Source organism: Ceratotherium simum, chromosome 10 (assembly GCF_057802395.1).
Source record: "Ceratotherium simum simum isolate JZ-2026a chromosome 10, ASM5780239v1, whole genome shotgun sequence".
In the NCBI taxonomy this organism is placed as follows: Eukaryota; Metazoa; Chordata; class Mammalia; order Perissodactyla; family Rhinocerotidae; genus Ceratotherium; species Ceratotherium simum.
In genome coordinates this window covers 13,531,821-13,545,325 of record NC_141909.1, presented here as the reverse complement: position 1 = coordinate 13,545,325, position 13,505 = coordinate 13,531,821, and the positions used below count along the sequence as shown (strand labels likewise).

Below are 13,505 nucleotides of genomic sequence, written 5' to 3'. Positions count from 1 at the left end.
TCAGTCCTTCTAGTAGATTGTCAGTATTTTGGGGTATGCTTTTGTTATGTACTTATTTGTAAGTTTCTTTTTCCTAAGTCTAGGGTCTATGTGCTTACATTTAGTCTTACTCTAGCAAGTTGCTGGTAGGAAGGGACTGTCATCAACAGTGAACACATATAATTTTTTTGCTTTTTAGTGGTTTTTGAGTTTGTAGATCATACAGACTGTTTTTCCTCCTCCTTCCTCTAATATCCACTATCTCATTCTCTAACACTTCATCAGAAGATACTAGAATATAAGGAAAGTATAAATTTTATTTTACAGTAGTTAGAGTGTAGTGAGGCTTAGAAATACTCAAGAGGGAGGTTTCATAGCTACCAAAGGTTGGAAATAACTTGGAAAAGGTTTCAACTAAAAATGAAGCATAATTGTTAGCTATGGCTTATTAAGTACCTGCTAAATGCTGGCACTGGTGCTTGACGTTTTATGTGTATTTACTTCATTTAATTCTCACAACCGCCTCTTTAGGGGGTATCATTGTTCCATTGTTCAGATGGGAAAATCAGTGCCCAGACAGGGCATGTCACTTGCCTGGGCCACGTAGCAGGTAAGTGACAAGCCAGGCATCGAAGTTGTGACCTGACAACTCTAGAACCCCTGTCTTCCCCCACTCTGTGCTGCTCCCAAATGTAATCTCACACATTTTTCTACCTAATGATAATAGATAGCTTTATCCACTGGAAATGACATAAAATTTAGGTTTCCCTCTATCTTTCTTTATAATTATAATGTATAATTTCTTTATAATGAAAATACTTTTTATAGTGCTCAACTTTTTCTGTATCTCCCCACCCCCTGCGAATTTACCAGTCCTTTCAGTAGATTGTCAGTATTTTTGGACACTTTTTTCCCGTATTTTTTTATTGTGGTAAAATACACATAATATAAAAGTTACCACCTTAAGCATTTTTAAGTGTGCAGTTCAGGGGCATTAAGTACATTCACATTGTTGTGCAGCCGTCACCACCATCCATCTCCAGAATTCTTTTCAACTCCCCAAACTGAACTCTGTACCCATTAAACAAGAACTCTCCATCCCCAGCCGCCCCCTGCCCCTGGGAAACACCATCTACTTTCTGTACCATCTGCTTTCTGTCTCTACTGGATATGCTTTTTGTACTTTTGTTATATGCCTATTTGTAAGTTTCTTTTCCCTAAGTCTAGAGCTTCTGTGCTTACGTTAATCTGAGCTTTCCAGTTTTTTAAAGGAGGAGAAGTACTAACTCTTTGGTTAGCACTCTGACCTCCCTGCAGGTACATAAACCCAGAGCTGGAGGCCACTCCCAGCCGCAGTCACTTCTACTGTTAACAGAATATTAAACCTGAGAAGGACACGAAAATGAATGAAAAATAAATAGTATTCATTTGGTAGGTTTTCTGGGGACTCCAGAGCTGAGAATTCTTACAGGGTCCTGAAAGCTGTGTTTTCACACTGGGATTTACATATTTCTAATTTAAAAGCCTTAGGCATAAAAAACAACTTAAAAATCCCTTTTCAGGATGAGAAAATATTCCCATTCTCCCTACTGACTAGTGAAAAAACATTAAAAATGTTTCCTGTTGAAAGTGTCTGTAAACATTTAAAATAATTTTTCTTTCATTTAGTGTTCATGGCGGTTCTCCAAGGACCTTGGAGACTGGTTCTTGGGGAAAGGCTGTGTTTCAGAAACATGGCAGAAGAGCTCTGCCTGCACATTGAAGAAAGATGAGAACCAGGAACCACATAGGTTATTTGGTGGCTTTGTTTTACAAAGTCTTCACCTTTCTGTTCAAACGTTAAGCTAAATTCAATAAAGTATCTACTCTCTGTCTTCCTTTGGAATAATAATTTTGGAGGCCAACTGTACGATATGGGGTGTGTTTTCAGAAAGTTCAGGCTCAGCCGGCTGAATGCACTTTTGAGGCTTAATTAGGCCACTGAGCCCAAAGAGAAAAGTGCCAATCTAAATAGACATAAGGAAAATGCAAGCATTTTTCTGTTGCCGGAAAGGGCGTAATGCTTTCCTTGAGCAGTCATAATCTGGTTTATACTTGCCTTATTCATTATTTGTGTGATATTTTATTCCCTGCTCAGTGGATATTTAAGGTAACAAAATGTCAAGCAGGATTTCTTTTGGTAAATTTTGGAATTTTTTATTTATCTACTTCTAAAAGTGATCAAAAGACAATGAATTGTTCAAGGTGAAGAGCAAACAAACCTAGCACCATGAATAGCCGAGTTCTCCATAAACATTTTTCTTCTTTTGCTCACTGGATTACAGGTTTGCAAGAAAGCAATGGAAATCCTTCCTGCACGCACGCACACGTGTGCACACGGGCGCAGGGGTGGGGTAAAGGAAAAAGGGGAGTTCTGTATTAATGACGCTGTGCTTATAATGTAGCTAAATTACAGCAAAGGAGCTGAAAGGGCCCATTCTCTTCGCTGCCTGGAGTCGGGGACTCTGAAATCCAATCTGAAGTGTGTTTAACGAGTGTTCTGAAGGCTGGGGCTCAGTGCAGAGGGAACAAGGAGCACAGTGTGTCCTCGCAGACAGCGTGGCCACCCTTGGAGCCGCCGCGAGGAGGGAGGAGGAAGACTCGCGGTGTTTGTGGACCAAGTGGATGGGCAGGCCTAAACATTTAGCTACATTCTCCCAGGAGAAAAGACTTGTCCCCGCTCCCCAACTTTGGGTTTAAAGTTGGAGTTCCTGTTCTTGCTCTGGTTACCATTTCACAGCGATGGTGATCAGTTTGCTGATGAGGCTACCACCAGGTGTGCTGTTCAGCTTTTGAGTCATCTTCTTCTTCCTCCTCCTCCTCCCTTATCATCATCATCATCATCATTGCTAACACTTGGTAGAGCTTCCTGAGTACTGGCTACTATCCTAAGAGCTGGGTGTATACTAAGTCATTTAATCCTCACCACAACCCTATGAAGTGGTTCAGTTATTATGCCCATTCTACAGAAGAGGGAACTGAGACCCAAAGAGTAACTTGCCCAAGGTCACACTGCCATGGAGTGGAGATGTGGGATTTATAAGAAGGTGGATGTCTCTAGAGTTTGTATTCTTAATAATTACATTATACTGCCTCCCTAAGTCACCCAAGGGCTGGAGAAACAACATGAGCAAAATCTCCCACATTTCAGCTGTCCATGTCTTTGCTCACTAAGGAGTCCTGTCTTTGCAGCAGATTGGCTTATGTGACATGATTGGCTAATGTGACACTCACCCTAACTTGCAGGGACTGTCATACTATGCTCATACTATCTGTATCATACTGTACATCCTACTAACCAGCTTTGGTGCCTCGAGTTATAGCACTTGGGAAGCAGCAGCCTCTTTCCTTGGTTTTATCAGCAAGTTTTCTCCAGGACAGTTAGGGTCATCAAAATTATGGGTGTAAGTCTTGAAAGAATTAAGAGTGAAAATCGAAAAACACTGAGGCTTAATGGTTAGGAGCAGATCCTCTGAAGCTGGATTTGAATCCCGGCTCCACAGCGAGTATGACCATGGCAACTCTGTGTCCTCCAGCCTGGAGTGTCCCAGGGCGTGTAGCTCAGACGAGCTGCTGGTGTGCAGATGTATTGGTCCCTCCACCCACAGGGGGAGCCCGCAGGGCAGCAGCATCTGGCCTCCAGTGTATTTATTTACTCCACGGGTCACATAGACATTATTATTGATGTCCCATAAGGGAAAATCCTATCTGTTCTGACTTCTAATGTGCTGTCAAGAAGTCCAGTGCCCTTCTGATTCACTGGCCATTGCTTTTCTCTCGCCTAACTTTTAGAATCTTCTTTTTGTTCATTGTGTTCCAAAATTTCCCCATAATTTGCCATGAAATGGATTGTACTCATTCATTCTGTGAGATACTCTCTGGCACTTTTCAATCTAGAAAGTTATACCCTTCAGTTCTGGAAAATTTCCTTATATTACTCTTGCATAATTTCCTTTCCCTCTTGGGTCTCTTTGTCTAGAAGTCACATTCTTCAGAAGCTGGAACTCTTGAACTGAGCCTCAGGTGTCTTACGTCCTCTCCTTGCCATCTCTTTGTCGTCAGGTCTGGGTTCTAGGAGAGTTCTCAACTGTACCTTTAAACTCTGCTAGTGAAACTTTTATTTCTGCTGTGCTGTTTTTTATTTCTAAGAGCTCTTTCTTTTAATCCAAATATTCCTTTTTATAATCTTCTGGAGTGTTTTTTTGTTATAAACTCAAGCTATATGAGGATACAAATTACAATGTTTTTTAAAAGTTTTTTACTCTCCCCTGCATTATCGGAAATTCCTGGCGTCTCCCACTTCTGAACTTTTGGGGAGTTCTGCGTAATTTGGCTGCTTCCTGGTGCTGACTCTCTCTCCTCTCCTCTGTAATTAGATTTCAGTTTCTCCTCTGTCATCTTCTACAATTTGCGGGAAATCTCTCACCTGCTGGCTCTTCTCTCGTTTTCTCTGTTTCCCATGAATTTATTCCTTTTTTCATTCTTTCACTTTTTTTAAAGCAGGATTTCTGGGTATAGTGGAGATATGCTGCACGTATTCAGTCTGCATATTTAGCTACAAGTCTGACATTCGTTTTATTGTTTATGTTAAGCCCAGTCTGGCAGTGGCCTTGTGCTAAAATTTCTAAGAAAAATAAGCATTTATGGACAGATGGGTGGGTTCATGTGGAATTCCTCAAATTGTACTCTCCTTGACCTTCTGCTTCATTGACAGCTCCTGACTATGTGCAGAGGGGGTAGGAAGGGGAATGGGTCCTCCTTCTCAATGTCAGCCCATTCCCCGGCCATTACTTCTATAAATTAGCGTTTCCTCATCACAGTAGCAGCAACAATAATAGAGAACTTGTGTTAGGTGCCAGGTCCTTTGCTAAACACTTCGCAGTCATAGTTTTATTTAATTCTCCCATCGATCCTAGGGGGTAGATGATACCGTCTCTAGTCCTTTCATGACTCCATGTCCTGTGGACTAAACTGTGTCCCCCCCAAATTCATATGTTGAAGCCCTAACTCCCAATGTGGCTGTATCTGGAGTAAGGAAGTAATTAATGTCCAATAAAGGTATAAGGGTGAAGCTGTGATACATTAGGATTAATGTTCTTATAAGAAGAGACACCCAAGAGTGCTCATGCACGCTTTCTCTCTCTCTCTCTCTCACATAGTACTTACCATATATTCTAATTTAGCTGTTTATTTGTCTACACCCCCAACTCAGAGACAGTTGTACTGATTTCTGTTCCTTTGATTCTTAGCACAGTGCCTGCACGTGGCTACTTGCCTGATCACCGTACGCCAGACTCCTCAACCCATTATAGTTATCAACACTTCTACCCACCTGGTTACAAACTACTGAAGGGTTGTGGGGAAATCTGCAGTGTTATAACACCTTGAGATCAGACAGGTTGAGGGTTAGTGGGTTATAGAACTGTGAACAATATTCTAATAGGTATTAATGGTAGGAAAAAGGGGGCCAAGGCCTTTGAGAGAAGCCATTCCCCACTGCTGGATAAGAGCATGCCCTTGTTGTCATGGTTACATTAATCCCAAACCAGAAAAAACAAAGCACTTCCAGAAACAGCTCTCTGAAACCTCAGCAGATGCAAATTTTGTAAACCTGGGCAAACGTTATCTTTATAGATTTCTGTCCGTGAGATTATTCCAGAAAGGCAGCACCTTAGCCTTTCAAGTAGGATGAATCATTTGTTCAGACCCTTTGAGGAGGTGGGGAGCGGGAGGAGACTCCACCCCCAACCCAGAAAGAATTGTGTCTTTCTTCTTTTAGAGGAGAAAGAAATATTCCTGCATAAAACTTCACATAATAGAAATAACCTGAAGGCAGAGACATATTTTAAAGGTACAATAAACTAAAGCCACTTTGATTCACTATTTTTCATATCTTGAGGCTATATGTGAATGTTCGTACTATTTATTATTCAGTGCTTAGTTGCCAGACATTCCCCAAGAGTGTAAACCTCCTCCTATAATTTGATTTTATAGGATTCTATGAAAATCCAGTTCAAAATGGAGAAAGCAATAGGAACACACAGTTTGAAATCAGCCAGCTTATTTGTGCGTTAGATTCAAATTCAAATGCCTTTTGGAGCATAATTAAAAGTAGCCCAATAAGAAAAAAGTGATAAAAATGTGATTATGTAGTTTCACTAATTGCTGATTTGTTCTCCAAAATAAAACATATAATTGCTATCTGATTTCTTTTCTTTAAGGAGTACACTTCTAGAATATTGTAACCAAGACTGGCAGTGTGTGGGGTCGGCCAGACTGGTAGTTTCTTAGAGGCTGTGGGAGTCTTAGAGGTCTGTCCCTTCACCCCCAGTACAGCATTTGGGGACAGTTAAAAAAAAATTAATTTGTCATAACATCCCTTTCATATTAAACCATGCTAACATATACAGGTTTTCAAATGATGCCTAAATAATTTGATTTCCCTTCGTCATGAATGACAGCTTGTGAGTCTTAAATATAAATGGGTGCATGTGTGCATGCTGGTGTGTGTGTATCTTTAAAAAGTGGCTCTTTGAGAAAGTACTTTTACAGATGAATTTTTCTCAGAATCTCTTCTTTGTGTTCTGCCAGCTTAATCTATGCCGTTGCCCCTTTTTCCCCATTCAGACTTGGACTTACTTACAAGTTTGTTTTAACAATAAAAGACTAGCTAGTGGATTGTAGCTTTTGAACCCCACCATCAGCTTCTAGTGCAGAGCCTGCACCAAATGCATAACTTGTAGTTACTTCCAACGATGCTCATTTTATGCTTTTTTGCCAGACATGTAAAAGAGCTCTTTGCGCTGAGAAATATCAGTGAACATCTAGTGCACACACGCTCACTCTCCCCATTGATAAGGCCCTTTGCAGCCACTCTACTGGAGCTGGGTCCTACCCCTCAATATTATCCTAAGATCTAATGTAAAGAAAATGGATTCTTTATTTCTTGTTCTTAAAAATAGTTTAGGAGGCCGGCCCGGGGGCATAGTGGTTAAGTTCGCAGGCTCCACTTCTGCGACTCGGGTTCGCAGGTTATCCTGGGCGTGGACCTGTGCACCGCTTATCAAGCCATGCTGTGGCGGTGTCCCATATAAAGTAGAGGAAGATGGGCACGGATGTTAGCCAGGGCCAATCTTCCTCAGCAAAAGGAGGAGGATTGGCAACAGATGTTAGCTCAAGGCTACTCTTCCTCACCAAAATAAAAAACTTGAAACAGATTCTATTGTGCCTGACACTCTCCAGTCGTTTATAGATATGAACCTCATCCTCAGTTACTTTTTTTTTTGCCTTTTTCTTCTGCATTTTTTTATTGTGGTAAAATATATATAACATAAAATTTACCATTTTTAAGTATTCAATTCAGTGGCATTAAGTGCCTTCACAATGCTGTGCAACCATCACTGCTATTCATTTTATGTTCTGTGATATGATTTTGACAGAATTAACTTTTAGTGTGAAGTTCAAAAGAATTCATTGGAGACGAGTGCAGAGAAATGATGTTGCAGACTGCTGGAGTAAATCCATATAGCAAGAAAAAGAGGGATAATTTTTCTTAAAGAATGAGGATGAAACTCTTTCCCTGCTTCCCTTCTCTGAGATGCTTTCTCTGAAGCAGAATTCAGCCCTGGGTGCGTGGATACACCCCGACAGTTCTACTCCTTCTCCTGAAAGAAAGGGAAACAGAGTCCCTGACGTTTTGTGTCATGGTGTCTGGAGGCATTTTAGGCCGTAGCTGCCTGGTACACGTTGGGGTGTCAATGCTGGGTGCCATTTACCTATGAACGTGTCATGTAGTGGCTGCATTTAAGCCCTAATACAGGGCCGGCCCCGTGGCTTAGCGGTTAAGTGCGCACGCTCCCTGCTGGCGGCCCGGGTTCGGATCCTGGGCGTGCACCGACGCACCGCTTCTCCGGCCATGCTGAGGCCGCATCCCACATACAGCAACTAGAAGGATGTGCAGCTGTGACATACAACTATCTACTGGGGCTTTGGGGGAAAAAAAGGAGGAGGATTGGCAATAGATGTTAGCTCAGAGCCGGTCTTCCTCAGCAAATGAGGAGGATTAGCACGGATGTTAGCTCAGGGCTGATCTTCCTCACAAAAAAATAAATAAATAAATAAAAAATAAACCCTAATACATGCTTTCTAGTGATGCTGCATTCTGGCTTTCCTTATATCCCTGAATGGAGCCAGCATTCACAGGGGAGTCCATATAATACTTTATGGGCATCTATTTTATTGATGAGATTTAGAGCTGTAATATTCAAATTCTAAATTGACTTCTCCCTGTATAAAAATTTTGGCACCCTAGAAAAATCATTTTGCATAAGGATTTGTACAAAATAATAAGTTTTAAGGAAATTTTTAAGAATTGAGACCAGAGTTATATCCTTTATTAACTAGATTCCAAGCATCTATTTTCAACCCATCGTTCTGCAGGAAGTCATTAGCCGTGCTTATCTCTGCTGAACGTAGTGGTATTTGAGATGCTGAAGTAATGCTGCAGATTCTAGGGCTCAACACAGCCTCTTATTATTACCAGGATATGCTTGATGTGTTCACAGAAATCTCTGCTGACTCAGTAAAGAGCTGATTCAGATGGTAACGCTACCTCTCCTCTACGTGTTCCATAAAGTGCTTAGTTGAACAGCATGTCCATAAAGACATCCATTGTATAGTGACATTGTTTAGACTTTCAGCATTGAATTGTAAAGTTTCATTTCCCAGAACCTGTAAATCTAGATGAAGTTATCAAGTTCTCTTAGTTCCAGGAATTCTTTGGGAAATCTGAGTACTTGCCAGCTGGTCAGGTAATTGGTGGTTCATTTGGTAACAAATAGGAAATGTCAAGGATGGTGAGAAAGAAGAATTGTGAAGCTAGAATGTGGTCTTCCCTTAAAAAAAACCTTATGATCTAGGAATTCTTCCACAACTTCATAGCCCTTGGCCTGTGTCTATAATGTTTTTAATCCTGTCTACAGATCCTACTGGACTGAGGGAGGGCCTCGAACGAGTAGCTGTGCATGTTATTCGTGTAGCTCTTTGGAGGTAGGTGTGAGAACTTGAAGCCAGGAGCCCCATGAGCCTGGCTGATGAATTCCCTAGTGCTCTCAGCATAACTGAATAGGGCAGATTGTTGTACCACAGAGATGGAAAATAGGGTTGGTGACCAGTAATCTATGTGGCCCTTAAGTCCACTGAATAAATACAGGTTTATGTGGGGGGGGGGGCGTACATTTGACAGAGAAGAATGTGGTTTACACGTGACCACATGTTACTCCTGCCACTGGTGCAAGTGAAATGATTCTACCAGTGACCCTTGGACCAAGCATTCAAAGTCTAGAGCCCGGTGAGTTTGGGATTATCCATGGAGAATATTGCACACCTTTAGATAGCTGTGAATATCTTCTGGATTTCAGTGATGCAGAATATGGGAGCATAAAGTGGCATCCATGTAAAAAAAAAAGGTGCTTTATCACTGGACACTGAAGCATCTTTGATGGCTCCTCAGGTCACGCTAGGGCGGGCTAGTGTACGTGCCCATCATCATACTGGTCAGGCTCTGCCTCCCACTGTCAGTCTCCTGGGTTACTAATTGGTTCCTAAAATGCTCTGCTCTTCTCAGAGGGGAGGTGAAAGTATAAAAGCAGTAATTGTAGTAAATGGAGACATTTTTCTTCCAGTGTTTGATCTCTGGGAGATGCAGGTGGTGGAAATGGTGGAAATAGATCCGTTTTGCTAGTGCATCGTTAGGAATCCGCCAGATGGTGAAGAGAAACCAAGGCATATGATTCTAAGCGTTTGGGGTAGAAATTTTGTTCTTATATATCATACTCCCCTTCCCTGTAGATTCAGTTTAGAGAAAATGCATGCGTAGTATTGATTTCAGCAGACATTGGTTGAATGCCAGGCACTCTGCAGGCAATAACAATATAAAGGTGAATAAGTAGCCCAGAATTTAATTGGGGAGACAGACTCATATTCTTAACTATATATAATACAGTGGAGTGAGTAACTTTCAATCATTTGTTCATTCATTTCAACAAAATTGGTTGGTCTTTAGGCCTTTACCATCAATGTGCATGTAGTCTAGATGGGAGTCTGCACACAGTGCTATGAGAGCTGGAGAGGAAAGCCATAAATTCTGCCTTATTTTTGGAGGAAGAGAAAGGAACAGGAACAGGGTTTTAACTGCCACAAAAAGCACACAGGATCATGAGTTGAAAACTTATGTCCACACGAAACCTGCACACAAATACTTATAGCAGCTTTATTCGTAATTGTCAAGACTTGAGTAACCAAGATGGCCTTCGGGAGATGAATGGATAAACAAACTGTGGTCCATCCAGGTAGTGGAATATTATTCAGCAATAAAAAGGAATGAACTAAGAAGACATGTAGGGACCTGGATGCATATTGCTAAGTGAAAGAAGCCAATCAGAAAAGGCTATGTACAATATAATTCCAACTATATGACATTCTGGAAAAGACAAAACTATGGAGACAATAAAAAGATGAGTGGTTGCCAGGGGTTCAGGAGGAAGGGGGTAAGGGTTGAGTAGGTGGAGCACAGTGGATTTTTAGGGTGGTGAAACTATCCTCTACGTTCCTGTAATGATGGATACATGATTTTATGCATTTGTCAAGACCCATAGAACTATACAACAGGGAGAGTGAACCCTACTATAAACTATGGGCTTTGGGTGATGATAATGTATCAATATTGGCTCAACAGTTGTAACAAATGTACAAACTAATGCAAGATGTTAATAGTAGGGACACTGTGTGTGTGGTGGGGAGAGCTGTGTGGGAACTCGCTGTACTTTCCACTCAATTTTCTGTAAACCTAAAACTGCTCTAGAAAACAGTCTATTATTAAAAAAAAAAAAAGAGGGTGGTGCCTGGGATTGGGTGGGGAGAAAATGGCAGAGATCAGCATCTAAGTGTGAGAAGAGCATGAGGAGGGGCCCAGAGATCAGCATCTAAGTGTGAGAAGAGCATGAGGAGGGGCCCAGCGGTATGCATGGGTAGTGGAGTGTCATGGAGGTGGGTGGTGGCAAGCTCGAAGGAGCTGAAGACTCAAGAATAAAGAGGCTTCCTGTGGTGGGAGCCATGGCTGTTTGTTTTCATCACGGCCTTTCTAGAGGGCATAACGCCTGTTGTTTCTGTTTTCAGCAAAGAGCCCCGGGGAAAGTGTTGCTGGATGCAGTTTGCAACCACCTCAACCTTGTGGAAGGTGACTATTTTGGCCTTGAGTTTCCCGACCACAAAAAGATCACGGTAGGTGATGTCAAATTAATGCTGCTATTTTACTGTCTGTTCGACTTGGGAGAGGAGAGTAATTGGTACCTTTCCTTGGCCATACAGAAATACGTAGAAGAAAAACACCCGGAAAGCCCTTGTGTATCTTCTTTTGCAAGTAATGGGTGCATATGATTAGCAAATTCAAAGAGAATGCTCAGTGAAGACTGTCTCCCCCTCACCCTTCCCCCCACCTCTCTCTCCGGGAACCACCATTTCCAGTTTCTTGTGTATCCTTCTGATAAAAGTCTGTGTATATCTATACACAAACACATATTTTAAAAATACACTAATGTGAGGAAACAATATACAATGTCATATACTTTCCCCTCCATTTCCATTAGTGTCTCGTGGAGATCTTTCCTTTTCCGCACATAGAATCCGCTTCCTTCTCTTTTATAGTTTCATGCCATTCCACTGAATGGATATGCCATAATTTACAACCTCTATTGTAAATTATGGGGTAGTTAGGTTGTTCCCAGTTGTTTGCTATTACAAATGATGCTACAGTGGACATACCAGTACATTCATGTTTGCTCATGGCCGAGTGTTTTGGTAGTTCAGATCCAAAGGCATAGAACTGCCTCATCCATGGGCTTGATCATTTTAAAATTTGCAACATATGTCTTTAAAAAGGTTTCACCGATTTGAACCCCAAATTTAGAACATAGCTTACTGTTCTTTTTTATCTCTTTCGGCTGATGGCACTTGCTTAAGACTGTGTCCGAGTCTATCTTCCATTAGACCCCCTTTTAGGCTATAAGTTTCTTGACTATTTCTATTTACCCTTTCATTCAGTACACACTGAGGACCTAGAACTGTTACTAGCGCTGTACTGGGGATCCAATAATAGTAAGATGCAGAGAATGTATAATCTAAGTGGGGTGTCAGGTGTAGTTGGTGGACAGTATAGGGTATGTGACAAATGCTCCACTGGGACCAGAGGGCGTTGAATGATGGGGGTAACAAGCATTGTGTTCAGGAAATCCTTCCCAGATATTGCGAAACTGAGTCCCATGAAGCCAGTAGGAGTTGACCTATAGAAGGAATGTTCCTGGAAGAGGGGGCATCCCATTTACAAAGAGCAGAAAGCAAATGGATTATTTAGGAACCTGCAGATAAGGCTGAAGTTGAGAGGGAAGGGGGAGGAGGGCCCTGGTGAAGGAAGTGAGAGAGAGGAGGTTGAAAGGCAAGCAGGAGCCACATCTCCATGGGCCTTCTATACCATTGCCATCCAATAGAAATATAATGTGAGCCACATATGTAATTTCACATTTTCCAGCAGTTATGTTAAAAAAAAGTTAAAATAACTTCAAAATATATTTTATTTAATATATCCAAAGACATTTTCATTTCAACATGTGATCAATATAAAAAACTATGAATAAGACATTTTACATTTTTTCATGCTAGGTCTTTGAATCTGGTATGTATTTGACACTTAAAGCCCCTCGATTCAGACCAGCCATATTCCCAGTGCTCAGTAGTCACATGTAGCTAGTGGCTATTGTATTGGACAGCACAGTTCTGTACCGAGTTAATGTGTGTGGGAAGCCATGAATGCATTTTAAAGGGAATGTGATATGATCTGATTTATGGTTTAGAAAGAGAACTGTAGCCAGATTGGAATAGGGCAAGCCTGGAGTCCGGAAGGCTGTTAGGGGCTTGCAGTATTTCAGGCAGAAGACACTGCTGGACGGAACTAAGAGAATCGAGGTGGGGGGTTGGAGGGAGGTGGATGAATTCAAGAGATTGGGGGGGGCGTGGTTAGGGATATGATTGAATGGATGGGCTTGAGAGGGAAAGTGGGCTCAAGAGCAGCTGGGTTTTCTGGCTTTGCCATCGGTGGGGGGATAGAGGCACCAATCACTGGAGATGGAAAACCTCAGAGAGACCATGTCCGTGAAGAGGTAAAACAATTGAGTTCCGTCTCAGACATGAGGAGTCGGAGGCGTCAGTGGACATCCCAGTGGAGAAGTCCAGTGGCCACTCCCAGTACGTGTATCTCTCAGAGCACAGGAAAGAGATCTGGGCTGAAATTCAGATTCAAGAATCATATGATTATTTTAAATTAATTGAAGCTCTGAAAGTGGGTGAGAGTGTAAAGAGTGAAAAGGAGGAGGCAAGAGTGGAACACCAGCATTTAAGGGATGGACAGAGAAGGAAGGACCCTCAGAGGAGGTGCA

General features: G+C 41.8%; 1 protein-coding gene across 4 annotated transcripts in view; it reads left to right on the top strand.

Annotated features, from left to right (window-relative positions):
• Positions 1–13,505, top strand: part of FARP1 (FERM, ARH/RhoGEF and pleckstrin domain protein 1) — a 291,100-nt gene that overhangs the window by 178,599 nt on the left and 98,996 nt on the right. For 3 of the 4 annotated variants that reach the window (XM_087435901.1, XM_014781832.2, XM_004423128.3), the window contains exon 3: positions 11,194–11,298. In XM_087435901.1, coding sequence (XP_087292027.1) covers positions 11,194–11,298 — 105 coding nt within the window. Of the gene's footprint in view, positions 1–8,999; positions 9,067–11,193; positions 11,299–13,505 lie in introns of all 4 variants that reach the window. The other variant, XM_087435902.1, reaches the window with a different exon arrangement.